General features: G+C 39.4%; 1 protein-coding gene across 1 annotated transcript in view; it reads left to right on the forward strand.

Annotated features, from left to right (window-relative positions):
- The window catches only part of LOC146074345 (dynein axonemal heavy chain 3-like), a 1013923-nt gene that overhangs the window by 769101 nt on the left and 221304 nt on the right, over positions 1-23518 (forward strand). The window contains 4 exon segments of the mRNA XM_083182299.1: positions 3826-3999; positions 4001-4018; positions 7727-7860; positions 19422-19584. Of these exon segments, the coding sequence (XP_083038425.1) occupies positions 3826-3999; positions 4001-4018; positions 7727-7860; positions 19422-19584 (489 nt within the window).

Raw genomic sequence — 23518 nt, forward strand, 5'->3', positions numbered from 1 at the left:
TATAGGGTTCAATTATATTCCTGATTAACATGGAAAGCATTTGATAAATCCTGTGCACGTATCATATTTAATCCAGGATCTAGAAGCAATGATATGAACCATATAATTATCCAATACCGCCAATCATGCCCTCCAATAAAGTTTTCTTCAAAAACAATACATGAATAACTACGTGTGTAGAAGAGAAACACCTGTGACAGATGTAGATACACCTATCAACTATTTTAGGGGGTATCTGCTATAACAGCAGAGGACTGTATTTGGATAAACTATCAAAAAGTCTAGAGGAATGGACAAACTTTAAAATGCAGTTAATATCGCAGACCGATTCCCTAATAATACTTCTTTCACGTTCTAATACCAATCATTGGATTGGCACACGGGCACTTAAGTAACATAAGTGCACAATTTTAAGTCAATTTATGATAGATACACTATTTTTTCACGTTTTGTGTTACATGTGTGGTATTTTTCACTTTCAGCACTATTAAATCATCTATTATATATTTTTTGCATTCAGTACAATATAATCTGTCACGTATTTCTGGTCACTGCTAAGCATACGCATTAGCACTTATTGATGTCACTTTAGGCCATCTTGTAAATTATTTCACTCTATAAAAATTTTCTTTGCATTCATTGCAACACCTCTAACCACTATAATAATACACGGGATATTGGTAAAAGAAAATAAAAATAATCACTCTAGGGACCATATAAATGTGAGATCGGAATCCCTTCTAAATATGGGAATTATTTATATAGATATACCAGGCAAGGTAATATTAAATAAATTAACTATTGGATACTGTGCCGACGGAATCAGGCTAATGAACAAGGATAAACATGCATGAAGGAATAAAATTAACATATGTAAACAGAACACCCTTATAAATATGACGCTACTTAATAATGCAATAGGTAACTAGATACAGTATAGGGATAATATTGTAGATGACACGCAATAGAGTGCTGACTTTGACATATACATACGATGTCAAGCAGCACCAATCACAACATCAATACCATTTGAATAATAGAAATGGGACAGATGATTGGTCCCGTTAAACTACGCCCAGGGGAGGGCGAATCTCATAAATATAGCTCCCATAAGGCCGGTCTGACACCTAGGTAGAGCCTTGAAAAAGCCTGCGAGGGCGAAATGCGCATCGGCAATAGGCCTCTGTAAATCTGAAATTATATGTAGCCAATGTATAAATGTAAAAATGTCTTGTGTATAGTCAAAATCCTCTAATGTGTATTCAGCGGTGGAGAACGCCGACAGGGAAGCACACGCATAGTGGTGCGGGTACACGCTGTCAGTAATACTGCTAAACGTCTGACAGCGGGGTAACCAATTCAGTGACAGCGGTGTACGGACGCTGACCCAGGCTACCCGTGCGGGTGACAAGCCGGGCAGCGTGCAGTACAGACGCTGACAGTTAGCGCACTAGCACCTCACCAGCTAGCCGAGCAACTAAGTATATGTATGCCGGCTATGAGAGTTGTAGGGCTAGATGTGGCGTAACCTGGACAGTAAGCACCAGGCTGTATATGTGAGTGTAACCTAGCCGGATTGTACGGAGTACAAGACCCGGTGTAGGTTTGTTATCTCACTTATAACACAATACGCACTGAAATGTATGATGCATAGGGATTAATACACTTACTGAAATGTATGATGTATATTGATTAATACAATCACTGTCCAGAGATACCAGCAGGGACAGCATCCCCAATAGACATCCAAGAGAGATTAACAGCAATACCAGCACACACGCTGTCTCCAATAAATAAATAAATAATAAATAATAAAAAATCCGCTGACTAACACCTATCTATAAAACAATTAGGATATGACACATGAGGAGTGCCATATCCACTGCTAAGATTGAACAACTTAGAGTGTGTTTTTTTTGTTAAAATACAAATATTTATCTGTCCACCACAAAATCTTGAATCGCTCAGTGTGTACAAAAACCTGGAATTGCACAATCTAATATAAAGATTGAACAAACTATACATGAGGTAAACCTCACCTCAGAGAACTTAAACGCATGTGCAGCCTACCACAGTGTGATTACTATGTACATGTTAAGTGCAATACAGCAAGAGAAAACTGGCACTGTGACATTTGAATTATTAATACTATAAAAACCATCCAGTGCAGACACTGGTATAATTCGGTCCAGCACAGGGCATCAGCATAAATGTGTTTGGTTTAGCAGTGTGATTGCACAGTGTGTACGCAATCAGAAGACTGTACTGTGTGGATATAATAAGGATACATCAGATATTTAAGGGGAAGTGAGGGGCTCTTGCGGCAGACACATCTCCCATCTGAGTGTGGATATTATAGATACACATCCTATATAAATCTGGGGTAACCCTCAGCTATAAGAACAAGAATATTATTGCAATCTGTACCCTTGGCAATAGAGACAGATTAACCAGGATACATTTATTTGCAACATTTGTGCAACAGTGTCGAGGTACACTAGTTATGCAATAAAAGGCAACAACAATGCTACAAATGGAGTAATACACACACTTGAAGAAAGGACAGACACATTGAAAGGTCCACAATAACCAGGGACCAGATTTTACATACACCTCTTCCATATACAGCAGCATAGCGTGTATAAGTGAACATACATTTTGGCACATCTATTGGGACAAGGCATCACTGAAGCCTTCCTTCTAATATTTGAATCAACAGATTACAGAGACCTAATTTTAATCTTTTCTAAATTTTCTTTTTCCTATATCTATCAACTTGTTTTAATAAATTTTCGCCATATCAATCCCTGTTACAGGGAATTATACTATCAGGTCCAATATAATTAATAAAATTGTATAAATATACATTACACTTGATGGCCTGCTAGCTATAGAAGTTAATTATCTACAAAATTAAAATTAAAATATACACCTGAACGGTATAACATCATTGTGTTTTTTAAGTCATATTAGACTGTGTGGATGTGGAGTGCGCCTAAACAAACTGATTTTCTTTCATACTTTCCTATTGTATGCATTATATCCCAGATTTATTGCATGATCTTTTTTTTGTCAGATGAAAAACAGCTTAGAATTGGTTAATGACCGTCAGACAAAAATCAATCTGTTTTTATCGGTCGAAACATGATCAGACCTAAGTGGACACCCCCTTTAGTCTAATAAATGGTTCAAAACAACAAAAGAAAGCATCTCAAAGCTAAGGGCCAGGAGCCAATCACTTGTAAAGTGTTAGTTAATTTCCAATCTAATGTGTAGTAAAACAGCCATGTGATCACTTAACATTACCAAAATGAAAAAACACATCAGTGATACATTTAATTTAAAATTAATATCTTTTTAAAAGGGCTCTTTGGAATGATTTTCCATGGTTACGCTTTAATAGACCGCTAATAATTGTACATGTTCAGTGGACGGTTATATGACTAGAGCAGTGGTAGCCAACTCCAGTCCTCAAGAGCTACCAACAGTTCACATTTTCCAGACATCCTAGCTGCTGCACAGGTGCACTCATTATTCACTAACACATTTAAAAGATCCGCAGGTGGAGATTATTGCTTCACTTGTGATTCTGTGAGGAGATCAGGAAAACATTAACTGTTGGTAGCTCTTGAGGACTGGAGTTGGCTACCACTGGACTAGAGTATTATACTAAGAGGCTGTATTGCTCTGAATGGATTTTCCAATAAAGGCTATAAGTAAGAAAGTGTTCTTTCCTTTTCTGAATGTATCAAAGCAGCCATTTCCAGAATTGTGAATTTCGGTGATTTCTGTAATACCAGCTAAATCCCAATTTCTCTTTCATAGATGCTTCAGCTTTTGCCAGGTAATGAATTAGAGACTGAAACTACGCCATCGGACCTGTACAGTAAGTTTAAGGATCGTATCAGAAGAAACCTGCATATTGTACTAGCATTTAGTCCAACTGGAGAAGCCTTCCGTGACCACCTTCGTCACTACTCCTCCCTGGTGAACTGCGCGCACCATTGATTGGTTTCAGGTGACACATTGCATTGCAGACATTTTGTTGGTCTCTTTTGTATTATAGCACTTATGATTCTTAACCCACCATCTACAGTAACCAGTATGGGATGTGGGAGGGATATTTGTAGTTTAAGATTTAAATGGAAGTAGAGATGAGGTCAAATGACTAGGGTATATGATATAGTGTAGGCTACATGATATGCTGAAGGAGATCTACTAAAGAAATCCCTTTTAGAAGGTTTACAAATTATAGATCCAGGAGGTACTGTAGTGGGTATTTTTGTCCAAAGACATCAGTGTTGTTTACTGTGCTTTCATAATGTTTTTGTTACTTATAGTGTAACGGGAAGTTTTATGCTGCCTAGAGTACTAATGGTTAGTTCCAAACTGTCCCGTTAACAACATGTTTTAAAAAAATTCCAAAGCATTCGGCTTGCCCATCAGGTCGAAATTTGGCAGGGAAGTCATGATGTAGTGTGGGATGTTCCCTTTAAAGTCTCAAATGGCCTGATTTAGGGCTGATGGCTGCTGTGCGAATTCACTACACTGCGCATGCATATGGGCTGCAATGCGGGTGCATGATTCCTACTAGCGAAGAAATCTTGCTTCTTTTTTCCTTTGCTAGCCATTCATGAAATGATTAAAAGCAAGCTGGTGTCTGGGGGTGGTGGTTGGCTGTTTAATGGTAGTGCCAAGAAAAATGCAGGTGTACCTAGGATAATGCAGAAATGCCCAAGCATTTACTGGAGGGTTTATGACATCAGCTCCAGCCTTGATCAGGCTGATTTTATCACAGCCACCAAGTAAGTCCCTGGCTACTCTGAGCCTGTGATTACACGTTTTGGATTTTGACGTATTAGCCATACACATAACAATAATTCACAAGGTGGGATTTCACTATAGTGGGGCAGCATCTACATCAGGCATGTCCAACGTTGGCCCTCCAGATGTTTTGAAACTACACATCCCAGCATGCTTTGCCACAGTTTTGCTATTAGAGAATGCTAAAACTATAGCAAAGCATGCTGGGATGTGTAGTTTCAAAACATCTGGAGGGCCAACGTTGGACATGCCTGATCTACATGATAATTTGCACAACAGCGATAAGGTCTGAATCAGGCTCAAAGTCTCACTCTAGAGGGCAGTGTTTTCAAATAAAGTGTCTGTGGAAAGTGTGGTTGTCATGGAAACTACAGAAAGTCTGGAGGATTTCTTCACTGGTCCCGATTGATAAGTCTAGTGTCTATATATAGACCGTCAATAGGTTTACCCCAAAAGGTCGACATGTAGTAGGTAGGCAGGGTCTAAAGGTTGACATGGTCAAACTGTCAACATATAAATGGTCGAAATGCAATAGATGAACAGGGTCAAAAGGTAGCCCTGGTCAAAATAACATGAAAAAGGTAGACACAAGACAAGGTTGACATTGTTTTTATTCAAACCAGCTTGTTCTTACTTCACATCCATATTAGAATAGAGGGAGGATATAATAGCATGATGAGTGTATGCTTTGCACTTATTGGGGGTCCATGTTGACACCCAAAAAATGCAAAAAACCTCATGATGACATTTCAAATGTCAACATTTTGTCCATGTTGACCCTTCCCATGTCAACCTTTGTCATCCTCCTGTCTAACTTTTGATGCTGTTGACTCATTGCATGTCAACCTTTTTGGGGTCTACTTATTGACTGCCTATCTAATAATCCACACCCTTCTTGACTGGAGTAGTCTTGGACTAGGGGTGGCTTGCCCCCCCCCCCCCCCCGATGCAATGATGCTCTAGGCAAGTGCTTAGATTACCTGCCCTGCTTGTAAGAGAAAAATATGTGTGGCCAAATATTAGCAGCAGCCCGTAGAAGCTAAAATATGGTCCCGGTACCGGTACACTGCAGATGACAGGCACCGGGACCGGCGCATATACAGTATCGGCCTTGGTATTGTGCATTTGTAGACCTTAGATTCTATGGGCTGCAGCATTAGCAGCCCATAGAGGCATTACGGAGGGAGGAAACACCTCCCAATCAAACTACCTTGGGTGACTGGCAGGTCGAACTTCCAATAGGAAGTCACTGCATCACATTGAACCCAGTGCCGTCACACAGACTGCGGGGGAGATTCTCTAAAACAGAAATGCTGTAAAAAAAAACATTATCTGGGTTTTTACTGTATTTTGATATGCAGCAAAACCCGCACGGCGGGTTTTCGCTGCGGGGGTATCCCCAGCAAAAGCTGGGGAATGGGGGATTTTACCTGGAGGTGCTGCAGCCCATAGGAAAAAAAAAGCCACTGAATTTGGGTGAGGTGTATTCAAACTGAAATCTAAATGGCAGTGTAAGAAATAAAGCAGCCAGTATTTACCCTGAGCTGAATCAAAATAACTCCCCCAAATCTAACTATCTCTGCACATGTTACATCTGCCCCACCTGAAGTGCACATGGTTATGTCCATCTGCAAAAATTGCAACTTTGCTAGTAGGTCTGAATCAGGCCGTAGGTTCCAGACTGCATTTGAATTATAATATATACAAGTGTTACATTTTACTGCACACAACTATGGTGTATTCTGTACAGTGCATTACTGTTATTAATCTGTTGTATTATCATGACAACTACCATTATATTTATCCAGAGAATGCACTCTCTAATGGTTAGCCAAGCCTCTATGGAAGCTGTCCACACCCCCTTTGGAGACTGGCCATACCTTAAACATGGGCCCCTATAAATACATTCCGCCAGTGAGACCTTTTTGTCCCAGTCCAACACAGTGTTCTTCGACTGCTCAGACTTAGGAGCAGCTCTTTGAGCAGCTGGAAATGGCAGTTTGGTACAGTATCTTAGCATCAAGCGTCTCACTTTCTTTATTGTGCACCCCATAGTTCAAGATGGTGGCTTAAAAGAGCTACACCTCTTACCTCTCCAAGTCCTTCCATTTCCTTGCCATCATCTTCCTTACCTGTGTACTTTACAGCTCCTGATAACCCTGCTAATAACGTTGTTGATGATGCTGGTGACACCAAACCACTACCACACTATGAGGAATTTTTTGACTAACATATATTTTTATATTTTATAATACTGTATTAAGTACCGGGCTCCTGCTTATTGACCAATTTGTTTAACAACCTGGTCGTAGGAACAGAACTCGGATTAAGGGCCTTATTTTGGTTCATTCTTTCTGACAAAATCCTTCTTAGATGGACAAAACCATGTGCACTGCAGGTGGGGCAGATGTAACATGTGCAGAGAGAATTAGATTTGGGTGAGTAATTTTGTTTCTGTGCAGGGAAAATACTGACTGCTTTATTTTTACACTGCAATATAGATCTCACTTTGAAGTAAAACCCCACCCAAATCTAATTCTCTCTGCACAAGTAACACCTGCCCCACCTGCAGTGCACATGGTTTTGCCCATCTAAGAAGGATTTTGTCAGAAAGAATGAACCAAAATAAGGCCCTAAGTGAGAAGCATCTGTATTGTAAATACTTTATGAATTTGTTAGGAGGGGGTGGGAGAGCAGTGACAAGAGCTGTATCCTAGCAGTTTTCTGAGATGCAGGGATAAAAGGCATACTTGTAGGATGTGCGGTATCATGTATTTTTAATGTTTGAATTTAGAGATAGGCAAACATGGATGCACATTTTTATTACGTGTTTTTGCAAAATCACTTGAGGTTTCCTTTTCTAACTTTTTCTCAATATAATAAACACTTTTTTTTGTAAAAGGCATGGCCTGAAGATGCTCTTGAGAAGGTGGCAAATCATTTTCTTGATGATGTGGAAATGTCACAGGAAATCAGAAATGAAGCTGTGTTCATGTGTCAGCACTTCCATCAAAGTGTTGTAGCACTCTCTGAAAGGTATTTAATTAAACTTGCAGCATGAGTGTTTACCAGAACATATTAAACTAAAGTTTGATGTCTAGCATGCACGGTCTAATGATTGGCGCCTGAAAACAAAGGTCTGCAGTAACGGGGAGAATATTATATATCATGCAAATGCGAATGAAAGATTAATACTTGGAATAACATGTTAAATATATGCTGTTATACAGCACTGTGTAATTGGTTACACTTAATAAATAACACAGCATTTTATCTTGATTTGCATTTTTACTTGGTCATTTTGAGAGAAAATCCTATACCGTATATGACCTTATTATCAAGTTATTTTTCTATAGCAGTTATGTAAGCATATGGGCCAGGCCATATGGTTGCATTCAGTAAAAAAAATGAACATTTCGATATTGTAACTTCAGCTGGCAGCAATGCCTTACTGCCAGGCAAAACAGAGGTTTAATTCCATAACAACTGAATTTTGGTACTATGCAGTATAATGTACAGTATGGCTGCATTTTATACCCATCGGTTTGCTGACAAAAGCTCTGTTTTCTAGTAAACCGTGGAGCTCAACATAGGATATGAAACTTTCATTATAAGCCAACTTTGTTATTGTTATTAGCAGCGGTGAGCACTACCTGTGTGGAAGAGGATGGCCGCTGGCCATGCAGCTGGTCCGGTGGAGGACGGGACTGCTCCTGCCACTGGCTAGGTCCTGACACCTGCACAACAGAGCGGTCAGGCGCATGAGCCATTGCACATGCCAAAAAACCCAGAATTTATAGACTGCATCGAGATCATTCCATATAACCCAGATAGGGCTTACAATTAAGCAGGGAGTGGCTTCCTACAGGGAGCTTGCTTTCTGTAAATTGCAGCCGTAACTGGTAACCCCAGAGCAAGGAATTACTTCCCAATGGGACTGCAGCATAAGCAAATGTGGGTGTTTTCTGGTTGCCAGGAAACCCCCCTCCCTAATCCACACCATAACCACTATAGCAAATGAATATAATAACACATTTACTACAGCTGCATGTTTTGAAGAATCACCTCAGTATTACAAATAAAATAAGTCGCACCACAGGTGGATCTTTTAAAATGTGTCACCCAGTAATAAATACACATGTATATGAACCAGCTAGGAGATCTGTAAAACATGCCCTGTGAGGGGTTCTCTGCTATAAACCATGTATTGGCTTAATTATAAATAATGTGCTGTGTGTATACAGGATATGTCAAGGCCAGGGATTCCCAATCTTTTTCAAATCACTGCACCCTAGAGTATCAGAATTTTTCCACTGCACTCCTAGGCCCAAAAGAATATATATAAAATTAGGTAGATTGTGTTTATATGCGATTCTTAGGGCCAGTTATGTGGTAAATGAAAGGATTTGCTTCTGATTGTAAACATATTTTATGATTGGCAGCCATCAGCACTGGTTCTGTCCATAAATAATTGATCATATTGAATTGGTCCTGGACCACCAACCATTGGCACCCCAAGGAGCGACTGCACACAGTTTGGGAACCACTGGTCAAGGCAGTTTCTTGGTTCTTCCGCAGCTCTCCCAGAATTGCTCCAATCTGATATAAAATATTAAACTCAGGCAAGATAGCTTTACTGCCACACCTAATGGCTTACTGTGTTTGCTGGCCCTGTAGTTGTCAGAAAAAGGATATATAGTACATTGCACTTATGCATGTTATAGATAGTTTAGTGCTAAGTATTCCCTCTTAATGGACTGGTAAACTTCAGAATGAATCTTCATAAAATCTGCTGCAAAACTTAACTTATTATGGTGTTGTTTTCTATTAATTATTTACAGAGTTGTTCCTTTTGTGATATATACAGTAGTGTTCAGATTTGGAGCAATTTCTTTTAAACTGCCCTGCTGGTATGTAAAGGTCAACTTTTGTGTTGTCCACATGTAGAGAGGTTATAACTGTTTTACAGTTGTGTGTCCTAGTGTGTTTCGTGTTGTTGTTGATGTAGATTTCTAAATTAAGAAATGATACCTTGTCCTGGCTGAAGTGTGTTGTGAAATGGAGATTCCGTTCATTGTAAATGAAAAATATTTTTTTAGGAAAATGCTGGTTGGTATATATGTAAAATAAGAGCGCAGACTTTTGTTTGTGCTATATACAACAGCAGCACCCTACATAACCTCCCTGTTAGTGGAGGATGAAATGCAAGAGAAATAGGTATAGAGCGCGCTATGTGATATCCACCACCTTTACATACAATTTGACAGCGGTCTGATACTTTTAAAAAATTTATTAAAACTTCTAGTCAGACATATGCAAATCAGACATAGGCATATATTCAATGCCGTGGGTGAGCGGTGACTGCGAGCAGGACTTTTTGCTCGCAGTCACCGCTCACCCTGTCAGTATTCAACTGACCCCCCTCAACCGCAAATTCCCCCTCGCTCCGTTTTTTGAGCGAGGGAGAATTGGCGTATGTGCCTCCAAAAGCTGCGAGAATCGAGGCTAATTACAGCGAGTTTGCTGCAATAGCCTCGGCTCTCACAGTTTAGGGGAATCCTCGCAGTTCTGTGACGGTGAGGATTCCCCCGGAACGTTGCATAGTGCGAGCGGCCGGCGCGGGGGTTAAACTGCGAGGTTCACTGGTTTTCTGCGATCCTCGCAGTTTAACCCTCTCGCCGGCCGCTTGCACCGGCATTGAATACATGAAATAGGTTCCATTGTTCAGTTCTTTCAAGGTGACACAATGCCAACACGTTTCGTCCAATGTCTGAATACACTGAAGGCATTTGATCCTGACAGCTGGTTCTGGTCATTGTCTATAATCTATTGGACATCTAAATTTTTTCTACAATTTATCCGATATCAGGGTTTTTTCACTGATCCCGCTTGAAATAATTGCATTTCCATTCAAAAGGAATACTAAGTGGAAACACTATAAAACTACAGATCATTCCTAACCATACTCTGCTAGCTCTCCTCTTGATCCTATACCTGCACAAGTCATTAAAACTTTGTCTCCTGTGCTTGTCCCAACCTTAACTAAAATCTGAAATCTCTCTCTTGCTACTGGTACTTTTCATTCTTTGCTCAAACATAAAGTGATCACTCCCATTCTGAAATAAACACAATTCTGAGCCTAACTCTCTCTCTAACTATCATCCTATCTCTCAGCTCCCATATCTCTCCAAGCTACTGGAGAGACTTGTCTACTCTCGCCTCAGACACTTTCTTAACTCTCATGCCCTTTTAGACCCTCTTCAGTCAGGCTTTAGTTCCCAACACTCCACTGAGACAGCACTGACTAAAGAGAGGGATCTAGGTGTCACTATTTCAGGGGACTTAAAGTCAGGTAGGCAATGTAACAAAGCAATGAAGAAGGTAAGTCAGATGCTTGGTTGCATAGGGAGAGGTATCAGCAGTAGAAAGAAAGAAGTAATAATGCCACTGTATAGGTCATTGGTACGACCTCATCTAGAGTATTGGGTACTTGTGAGTTATCCGGGCTGCCGATTTCTAAATCGGGTCGGATCGGGCACATCGCATCGCATCGCATGCGACCATCGGATGCGATGCGATGCGATGACCCGATTTTTCCATAGGAATCAATGTTAAAATGGACTGAGTCCATTTTAACATGGAATTCAATGGGAAAAAGGGGTCCTTTTCATACCCCTACTATCCAAGTGGGCATGGAGTTGGATATAAACCTGTGGCGAGCGTAGCGAGCCACCGAGCCCGAAGCGTGGCGAGCGTAGCGAGCCCCGCGAGGGGACACAGAATACCGTCCCCTCGCGGGGCTCGCTTCGCTCGCCACGCTTCGCTCGCCACGCTTCGGGCTCGGTGGCTCGCTACGCTCGCCACAGGTTTATATCCAACTCCATGCCCACTTGGATAGTAGGGGTATGAAAAGGACCCCTTTTTCCCATTGAATTCCATGTTAAAATGGACTCAGTCCATTTTAACATTGATTCCTATGGAAAAATCGGGTCATCGCATCCGATGGTCGCATGCGATGCGATGCGATGCGATATCGCATCGCATCGCATCTGATTGTATGCCTTAACTTAAGGCATACAATCAAAAAATCTGCAGCCCAGATAACTCACAAGTACCGAGTATTGTGTTCAGTTCTGGAGGCCATATCTCCAGAAGGATATAAATACATTAGAGACTGTACAAAGAAGGGCAACTAAAATGGTGCATGGCCTACATCACAAAACATACCAGGAAAGACTAAAAGATCTTAATATGTATACTTTAGAGCAGAGAAGGGAAAGGGGGGACATGATAGAAACTTTAAAATATATCAAGGGTTTTAACAAGGTACAGGTGGGAGACATTCTTCACAGGAAGAGGAGCAGCAGAACACGAGGACATTCACTGAAACTAGAGGGAGGAAGATTCAGGGGAAATTTGAGGAAGAATTACTTCACAGAAAGAGTAGTAGATAAGTGGAATAGCCTCCCATCAGAGGTGGTAGAGGCAAATACAGTAGTACAATTTAAACATGCTTGGGATAGGCATATTGATATCCTTACAAAAAAAATAAGGATCAAATATGGTTTGAGGTAACATGTTTAAAAAAGGGGCAGACTAGATGGGCCAAGTGGTTCTTATCTGCCGTCAAATTCTATGTTTCTATGTTTCTATCTGGTAACTGTCGAGTCTAAAGGCAATTACTCTCTACTTATTCTTCTAGATATTTCTGCTGTGTTTGACACTGTTGATAATATTCTTCTCATACAAACACTGCATTCCCTAGGTCTTGATGATACAGCCCTTTCCTGCTTCACATCTTACCTATCTGATCGCTCTTCCAGTGTTCGTTTCTCTGACTCTACCTCCTCTTCACGAGTTCTGCAAGGCTCAGTCTTATATCCTCTGCTTTTCTCAATCTATACCTCATCTATTGGCAAACTCATCAGCTCTTTCGGATTCCAGTATCATTTATATGCAGATGATACTCAAATCTATCTACCAACCTCAGAGTTGTCACCAGTGGTTTTGGGCCAAGTCTCTGAATGCCTCTCTGCCATCTCATCTTGGATGTCTTCTCGCCACCTCAAACTCAATATTTCCAAAATGGAATTACTTATATTCCCACCAGCTAAGAACAGTTACCATCCTGATATCTCCATCACTGTTGACAACTCGACAATCTACCCTACTCCACAAGCTCGTTGTCTAGGGGTCATCCTCGACTCTGAACTGTCCTTAGTTCACCAAATCATGTTATATGCATCTAAAAAACATATCCAAAATACAACCCTATCTCACACAAGACACTACTAAATCTCTTATCCATGCACTCATTATATCTCGCATTGATTATTGCAATAGTCTTCTAACTGGTCCTCCCAAGAACAGACTCTCACCACTGCAATCCATTCTAAATGCTGCTGCTAGACTGATCTTCCAAGATGCTCATCGTCTGCTGATCCGCTTTGCCAGTCCCTCCATTGGTTACCTGTTTTTTACCGTATTCAATATAAAACCCTTCTGCTAGCATATAAAGCTATTAACCATAATGCACCAGCTTATATCTCTTTACTTATCTCAAAATATCTCCTATCTCGATCACTCCACTCTGCACAAGATCTGCGTCTCTCTTCTGCATGGATCACCAGCTCCCATTTACTATTACAGGACATTCATCAGGCTGCTCCCACCCTATGGGATGCCCTTCTACACACAATAAGACTCTCCACTAGCCTCCAAAATTTCAAGCGATCCCTGAAAACTCACTTCTTCAGGCAAGCCTATCATATTTATGTTCCATATGCATAACCCTCTGAGGCACTTATGTATTATAGAGCTTCCCTTCTGCACCTACAAGCTATGCTATTACTTGTGCCTGCTCTTGTGTTTCCCTTCTATATCCCTATAGATTGTAAGCTTTCAGTAGGACCCCCTTACCTCCAAGTCTGTCTGTTGTTACCCAGTTTGTTTTATCACTCTTTACAACTGTAAAGCACAATGGAATCTGCTACGCTATGTAAGAAGCTGTAAATAAAGAAATAAATAAAATATAAAACCTTATAATTTAAGGTTTGCAATCAATCCCCCTGATGAAGTCATTGGTACTTGTGGAGTATCACGGCTCCCATCGCATGCCATCGCATGCCATCGCATGCCAAATGTAGTGGCATGAGATGGCATGCGATGGGATGCGATTTTTACCGTTTTTAGGCTATTTTTAGCTGCGCTCACCACGCTTCGGGTTGGCGTTGATAGTGGGGGTGGTACACTCTAAAAAATGACATTTGGGGCATTTAACATGTTTGCTGCACATTTCAATGCATTTGGATGCATTTCAGTGCAAAAACGCATGCGATTGCATCGCATTGCATCGCATGCGATATGATCGCATGCGATGCGATGCGATTTTTTAGCATGCGATGCCCATCGGGGGAGCCGTGATACTCCACAAGTACCAATTCATTTATGACGAAATGCGTTGGTTATTGTGTTGGTTACAGTTTTTTTTTAAATATCGGCGGAACAATGTCAAATTGTATGTAAAGGTCTTGGATATCACATAGCATGCTCTGTACCTATCTCTCTCTTTCTTTCTCTCTCTCTCTCTCTCTCTCTCTCTCTATATATATATATATATATATATATGTATGTATATATATATATATATATATATATATATATATATGTGTGTGTCAGCTCTTTCACTCTTAAAACAAAGCCTCATGGTCTGGACTGCAGCTTTCCACTAAACCGAGTAGCTAACATTTAAAGGTAAAATCTTAAAAACTAATTTAAAAGAAGCGCTGTCTGCAAACTAGATTTTAATAAAATTATACATTCTGACATCTCAAAAACTTCATTATATAATCTTCAATAGTCATATATATTTTAAAAAAGTATAGTAAAACATCAATATTGTACATTTGTAAAAAAAAAAAAAAAAATTTATAAATATGTAGATTCTTATCCTAAACATAGGAACAATAAGGAATCTTCTCTCTGAGTTTATTACAGACAATCTCTGGGTATTTTATATCTGATAAAATATAAAAATTATGCACAAATATATTTTTTAAGAATTTTATTTTTAATGAATAAAAATGCTTGCTTAAAAATGTGAATTAAAGGGTTTGGAACAGTTTTTCACATTATTTAGGAAAAATTGCCATTGTTGAGGGTATGGCATGATTATGGCTGGTGGACAGGATTTCTGGATTCTCTGTGGATGTTTCTAGTATGGGATTGGAAGTGCTGCAAACTGTTCCTACACAACAAGTCCTACTCATGGAAAAGTAATGATGTAGAGTTACAATATAATGAGACTGGAGGCCAAGAAATATAGATGCTAACTATGACCAGAAAGACCAAGGTAGATCTGGATGTTCTTATTGGGACTGAAACAAAGGCATGGTCTGACTGGAGCAGATAGGATTTTGAGTCTAGCAGAACCAGTGATACTGTATATCAATTGTATAGATACTGGTAGTGTAGCTGGATAGGAACCAGTGAAATATTAGATAGGAACAAAGAGGTGACTGAACTGAACTGGAGAAGTGACCAGGCTAAAACCAGAGAGACTGGGCTGGCATCAGTATGTTCTACAACCCTTTCCCCCTTACTTACGATTCTATGCGATTGGGCAACTCATTACAAGACGCTCCCTAGAACACACTGCGGATCCTTCAGAGTGCTGATCAAAAATTCAAAACTTTGCTAGAAAATGTATTTTGGATCTAATAGCTCATTAATTTTATAATGGTTTTAGGTACTGTAATGTATAGATTCAACAGCATATCCATATAAAGACATAACCATTAGCTTTTGCAAGTTGTTCCGGTCAATCTGTAAAATACGCTTTCGAATTTTTATGCTATTGCTGACAATTATAATTCATTTTTAAATAGTGGGACATTTCAGAAGTCGGATAGCCATATGAATCTAGTGCAGATCACAATTTACAGTTAGTGGAGAGGAGTCATAAAATCATAGGTCATTTGTAGTCTACTGAGTATGATTAAGGGGAATAGTTGAGGATAGAAATTTAAAAAAGAGTATAGCAGGAGCAATCTTTTTGAACTATAGAAAAAGATTAAAGCTTCATTCTAGAAGGTAGTAATTACAACAGAGTAAATGCAAATAGTTGATCAGTAAATCATCAGACAACATTCTACAGGAAAGATGGTAGCATGCTCATTACCATTATACAATGAAACTAAATAATTCTGACACCTGAACATTTTTAAATGGATTCCACTGGATTCCAGTGATGCCAAATGAGAAAATAAAATACTAGCTAGTAAAAATTAAGTATAAAGAAAACGTAAGAGATTCAAAATGAAATGTAATAATTACCCAGTATTGAAAAATACAACAAGCTTCATTATTTAAAAAAATAAGTGAAAATGGTGAAGTAAGAGCTACCTGTCATACTGTATCTAATCGCCCACATTTTGTTCTCAAGTTTGCTAAACCCCATTAACTAACCTACACTTGATGGTCCACTACAGGTGTTTGATCATGTGACCTCATATGCACTGGGCAATTAGTTGTAAGTAAAAACTGCTAAAACGCAAGCACATAAAAATGTAGGAACAAAAAAAATCACATTGTCCGTGGTGAATTTGCAATTCAAATTATCCAATCACAATTGAGTCGCTAGCAGTGGGTTGCAGGACCCAAGTAAAATCCGCCAACTCCTCAAGTTTAGTGAAGCCAGTGGCTTCACTGTCACTGGAAGTGCTATTGGACGTACTACCTGCCATTCAACCATATGACAGGCAGTCCCATTGGGAGGTGTTCCATCTGTTGGGACTGCCAGTCTAGGCTGTAATAAGCAGAGAACTGGCTTCTTGTATGAAGCCACTCCCTGCCTTACTGTGCAGCCTTAGTAAGCTTCTATGAGCTGAAGCCGCTGCAGCCCATAGAAGCCAGGCTTTTATGCATGCTAAAAAACTCCGCTGGAACTGTACAGGCACCGGGACCTTGGCAGTTGGGACCATCAGAGACCCAGCGGTGGGGACTGGGATACGGTCATTGGGTCTACAGCATGTTGGTCGACAAGCATTGGGTCGACATGGTTCTAGGTCGACATGGATTTAGGTCGACAGGTCATTAGGTTGATACAAGCATTAGGTCGACAGTCAAAAGGTCGACATGGGGTTTTTCACTGTTTTTTTAAAGCCAACATGTGCCGACAGGCTGTATTTCATGCCCTACTGTCACTGCTAGCCAGTGCTGGTGATTGTCATAGTTATTTATCTACACTTCATTTTTTTAAAGATATACATTGTACATGCATCTGTGTTTATGCCTTTTATCGACAAGTTCTGCATGTCCTAGTCAGTATAGGTTCAAACTTTCCTTCCCTCTTTAGAGGCACAAGAGGGCATAAATGCCTGTAGTATTCAATTATGATAAGGCACATATGAGTGCAGTCACTTTTCTGTACATGAACAGAGCATTTTTTTTCACAATTTACAGTATACAACCTGGATTAAGGTAACTCTCACTTAGTATAAATCCCTTGGAGTCTTCTTTCATCTACTTAAGGTGCCCACACATGGTACATTATCCAGGTGCAATGCCAAGCATGCTCCCGTGCACATCACATCGTACAGCACAGAAAGTCTGTGCAGCCTGTACTTTTTTTTTTTACTTGAATGCATCGTATCTAGTACAAAAATCATGCTGCTGTAGCACATTGTATGCTTTTTCTACTAGATACCATGCAATCTAGTACAAAAAGTAGAGTTCATCGTTCGAGTGTATGGGCACCCTTAAGCATGAAATCCATTGGTCTTCTTTTGGAAGGATAACTTCCTATTTACAAAATATCACTTTACACAAAATAAATTGCATGGTAAATACATGAAGCAGTGTGACGGGAGAAGACGTGAGCCAGAGGAGAAGTGGCCCAATCAGCTTCTCTGCATAATTTTATATTATACAAATTATAGATGTTACTTCAGTGTGGTTTGGTTGCGATGGGCCACTTCTCCTCTGACTCATGTCTCCTCCCTTATCACTGCTTCATACATCTACCCCAAAGTACCATCCAATCAGCTCCTTATGCTGGATACACACCAGGACGACAAGCGTCCGATCCCATCAATCTAGATCCAATTCCGACCAATTGGATGTAGATTGTGTGGTGATTGGGCCCTTTTCTGTCCTGGTGCGGTCCGATAACTATCCGATGCGCGGTCCCGCGGGTCGGTCGGTCGTTATTCAGATCCTACCTGCAGCAGGGTGCGGGTCGCCATCGGATTGGACCCGCTCACGGTGCACATCGTGAGCGGGTCGTGCCACCCGCGTCATTGTGAACGGGTCGGAAGAAATACAGACGACCCGCTTACGATGTGCATCGTGAACAGGTCATCCTGGTGTGTACCCCGCATAACTGTGTTTTTACAGGCTGTGCTTGCAAAATGACAAACTCATTTGCTTGTAGTTTATCTACCTCCACTTTATCTCTTGCAAAGGTTTGACACATGTCCCTTTCTATCACTAGTCATTTAGATGTAAATGTACAAAAGCTTCTACAAATGAAAATTGGTGCTGTTGCCCATAGCAACCAATCAGATATGTCTATCATTTTCTAGGATGCAATAGAGAAATGATATATCTCCTTCATTTTTAGAAGCTTTAGTAACTTTACCCCTTTGTCTTAGTAAAACAAGAATAAAATGAGACAAAAACTTGCTTTCCACACTGCAAAATCTATATACAGTAGATTGCACTCTAGGGAATATTTTAAACTTTAGTGCATTTGTTCTTCATTATTTTCTAATATGTCTATGAATAAATCTTTTTATTTTAAGAAATAATGACATTTTTGTAGTTCGCAGAAATGTTTAGCTGAATAACCATAGCTGTACTATACTTTCATAACCAACATACCCCTATCTTCTTGCAAAAAAAAAAAAAATCATTGTTATTGGATCTCATACAATATTCATAAGCACGAGCAACTGCCTTTTTTACTGACCTGACCTTGGAGCTGTTCGAGTGGAAATGAGATTTTTTTTTTTCTGTTAACGTGAAAATGCCTTTATAGCTTTGGTTTCTGTGAAAGCCGAAAAACTCATTTTGGGGGATTGATGAGGACAAATGTGTGTTTATGTCTCAAAAAAGCACATAAACTGCAAAAAACAAAATGTATTATGCTGCACATCGTCAATTCATGGCTGTGCCTTATACCCCTTTCACATCGCACTTTTAAAACGGTAAATTGCCGTTTTTTTCCCTTTTTAAAACGTTTAAGCCTGCACTGTGAATGCACCACAGCCGATTTACCGTTTAAAGTTAACTGGCATTTCGAACCGTGTAAAAAGCAGAGTCCTACACGGTTCCTTGCCGTTTTTTGTGCAATGTGAATGTGTACAATGCTATGCATTCACAGTGCAGGCTTAAACGTTTTAAAAAGGGGAAAAAAAACGGCAATTTACCGTTTTAAAAGTGCGATGTGAAAGGGTTATAAACCGGTATTTAAAACGGTAATCTGCGGCAATGTTAAGGCTCTGACCCGTTTTAATTACCGTTTTAAATACCGTTTTTTAAAACGTGTCGGCGATGTGAAAGTGGTATCATGTGATTATTTTTTTAATTGTTGACAGATTTTTCCAAACACTCCAAAGACAGATCTATGTAACGTCAACATCTTACCTTGAATTAATCGAGACCTTTAAGAATCTCTTAGAATGTAAAAGGCTGGAGTTGTTAACTAGCAAGAACAGATACCTCATTGGCATTGAAAAGCTGGATTTTGCTTCCTCACAAGTGAGTAAAGATGTATTTGCTGTTGATCAAGGTAATACCTTTCCTACTGTTTCTCCTCAGCAAGTACGCATTTCAGTCACGGCTTCCAGAAAGCACTTTGTAAACAGGGGTTCAAATTAACAGTTGCCTAGGGTTATAAAAAAAATTTCAAAGCAGATGGGCCAAATTTCTCCTGTTTTAATTAGATTATAATGTACTCTCATTAGTAAACAGAGCAGCCAGACTTGCATTGAAATCACAGGAGCAATTATAACTTCCTCTCATGTAAAGAGTATAAACTTGTGTGATGGCAGCACTTGTTGTGAAAGCAGCATGGTCACAGTGACTTCTTTCTACTTTTGGTTACCATGCAAAATTAAAGTTTTCAGTTACGCACAGAGGGTGGAAATGCGATAGATTCCAAGAATAGATCTGTCTGAATTTCACTTGGTAAAGTTTAGTTAGGTAAATGCAATATTTTTGTGAAGTGAAAATTCAAAGATACCATTGTATATGTCCTATAGCCATACTTGTCCACCCCCCCCCCCCCCGGTAAGGTGGGCAAGTTCTCTGCATCCTGACCGGTCCTCCACACCCTTTATATATCATTTTAGGCCCGCCCCCTCGAATGTCATTATAGTCCATACCAGCCCCTGAAGTGCCTTCCTTTTCTTTATGGTCCCCATTTCTTCACATGCCTCTTGTTTAATTAGTGATGCCACAAGTAACTAATCAATGGTGGCAGTATTGTGAATGCTGGCACAGCAGCAGTGTCCATTCAGCTGGTACAATAAAGTTTTGCTATTTCAAATTTTGAACTGATTTTCTATGAAATGTTTATTGCATACTCATAAAACATACTTAAGAATTCATAGAACAGGGCTTGAGATAGAATTCATTCTATTTTAGTCACACTGGCAGCTATATTACCAATGTAAATACCGCCGGAAATATCCATGTAAATATGAGAGAGTCACAACTACTAACAAGCAAATTCATCAAGTCATTAATGTTTCAAGAAATGCACTGCACCTTCATGGAGAAATAGCCTCTGAAATTGACTGGGTTTTTTCCTGTCAAGGAAAATTGGCCACCTGTCCTTCAACATGGCTGGGACAAATCGTATTCAGTACAAATAGCCTCAGTTTTTGACATGGTATTTCAATTATCCTTGAATTTTGAAATGTGTCCATGTCAATCTGCACTTGGTGGACAATTTCATCACACAAACATTTCCTTCTAATTCTGCCATTTCTGCTGGGAATTTAACTACCTCAAACTTAGAAATCATATAAGAGTTTTCTTTTTTGCTATAATACATCCTGACATATAGATGATAAAAACATGTCATATAAATAGTTTGAGCTGACAATCTGTATATTATATTTATCTATATAGATTACCTAATACAATAAAATTGTTGCATTGTGTAAAGTACTTTCTACAGTAAAATTGTTGGCATGGTGTACAGTATGTATTTATCATCAGAAAGGAGGCCATAACCCCAGGTTGTGTAAAACATATATTTCATTTCATCGGTGTTGCAGGAAACCAGTTAATAATACCTTATTTGTACACATTTATTCTCTGAAAGAATTCCCTAGTGTGTTTGGATTAGAATGTCACATTCTTACCTCAGACATTCATATCTGTCTACTATCTATCTAACATACAAGAAACATTCTGAAGTATAAAGCTAACTCCTTAGCTTTCTACACATGTAATTTATTATGCATTTCAGTAGGTTATAAAGCTACTTACTAATCTTCTGAAAATATTGGTCACTATCTAAGATCAAATGGATTATACAAATAGATACAATACAACATCATCATTTCTCTTCTTGGTTATTACAACAAATAGAAGAACAAAGCTTACACCTATCCATTGGGTCATGTGGTCCGGTATACCTTTCTATTCCAATACAATTGTTAGTTCCAAATATCATTTAGTCAATGGAGACGTTTCTAGATTTTGTGGCTGAAATTAATTTTATTATGGAAAAAATATTACATTTAATTTAATTTAACTATCATATACAGTAAAATGTTGATAGCTTATATTTGTGCCAAAGATGGACTGCCCACCAACATCTAGGTCACCTCTGAGAAAGTTTCTAACAGTTTTGGTGTTAGAAACACCTGCACAATCTAGGGTGTGCAGTCCAGAGCCCCTTTTCCGAAAAAAATGTAAAAAGGCTTAATCTTCCTACAGAATAAATTTTATAGAATCTCACATTGGTCAGCGGCAATATAATTCCTGCAGCTAAAGAGTCCCATCAGACCAATCCTCTTTCCATGAGACTTGGGGCTTTTCATATAGTTTTTTTTTCACTCTTCGGTTATTTCTATAGCTATAAATTCTACTATATTTGGGTTGCCCTGGTTACAACAACATTTGCTGTCCTTGGACTGACAAAATCTTTGAATTCTATCCTGGGGTTAGCAGTTTATAAATATTTTCATCCACCCTGCTATACCCTTCTGCAAACTCAACCTAAAGCCTGAGACAGAGCAAACTACTTCCTTTCCAGTCACCTATCAATCCTTTTGTGAACTCTGTAGTAAACAGGTTGTGTAGAAGCTCCCTAAATACAGGAAATGCCAGGAGAAAATACTCCTTGTGATGGAGTATTTCCAGTATCATTATATGAGACTCAATATTTGGCTAAGTACATACGTGAGAATCTAGAATGGAAATCTTATTCTCCAGCAGTGTCCTGCTGCTTATTGTTAAAAAGACTATTTAAAGTGCCACCATAACTAAAAACGTCACAAAGAACGAATAAAGTGTAACAAAATTAATATAAATATATACACACTTTAAGATATATAAACACATTATGTAACACTAGATAAGACACCTTAATAATTGGATTGAATTCAAAAAAGGGGAGGGGGGGAGGGAGGGGGGAAGCACAAAAAAAAAAAAAAAAGAAATTGGTGGTGTTTTTTTCTTTTTGTTTATTATAAACACATATAATAATAATAGGAGGATTGAACTATGACACAGACGTGTACTAGCGGATATAATCTATAAATATATAAATAATATTATTATATTATGAATTTAATCATTATAAATATATATCATTTTTGCAAATGTTGGAATGGATTCGGGCCGATTGCACTGGTTTGAAAAGGTCCTAGAGAAGGACATGTTACCACAGAGTCGAATTAGAACTGATATAAAGTATAAGAGTGAACATTATATAAAATGGTGACCTGTAATTGTAATTGTATTGTTTTTAAGTGTATTATGTTGTAAAAAGTAATTGTCTTTTGTATGAAATGGAAATTAAAATAAAGATTAATGAATAAAAAAAAAAAAGTGCCACCATAAAATGGTATGCAAGTAGTGTGGCCAATCCCGGGATCGGCGGGATCCCGGGATTTGGCCCCAATATCGCTGGGATTTCGGGATTAGACGGAGCATGTGCCGTCTAATGTCGGGCAGCGTCTGAGCTCCTACTCAGATGTTGCCCGGCATCTTCCGTCGCCGGCGCAATGTCATAGTCACACTGTGCAGGCCAGACAGATGCACCGCCGCTCCCAGACACAGCCACATTTACTTTGGTCGCACAGCTCAGCTTGTTCCCCACTGTTCACAGCCTCATATATCCTGCCACACCTCCCGGATCCCGGCCGCACCCGCCCAGGTATGAAAATATGTGGACGGCCAGGGCATTTTTTCAAATAGGAAAGCCAATCCCGGGATCCCGGGAATCCCGGGATTGAGCATTTTTTCAATCCCGAATCCCGGGATTGGCATCCCGATATGCAAGGTTCTTTTCCATCTTTGTTTAAAATATGAGAAAAGTGTGTCTTTGAAAAGCCTGAAATTCCCTTAATGGGGTATATTGTTTCCACTTCAGGACACCACATGGATCCAGATAAGGTGTTCACAGTTGTCAGTCAACCTTGTACTCATGGTCTTGAAGGAATTACTTGATTTT

This window comes from Crinia signifera, chromosome 4 (assembly GCF_055691185.1).
Source record: "Crinia signifera chromosome 4, ASM5569118v1, whole genome shotgun sequence".
Lineage (NCBI taxonomy): Eukaryota > Metazoa > Chordata > Amphibia > Anura > Myobatrachidae > Crinia > Crinia signifera.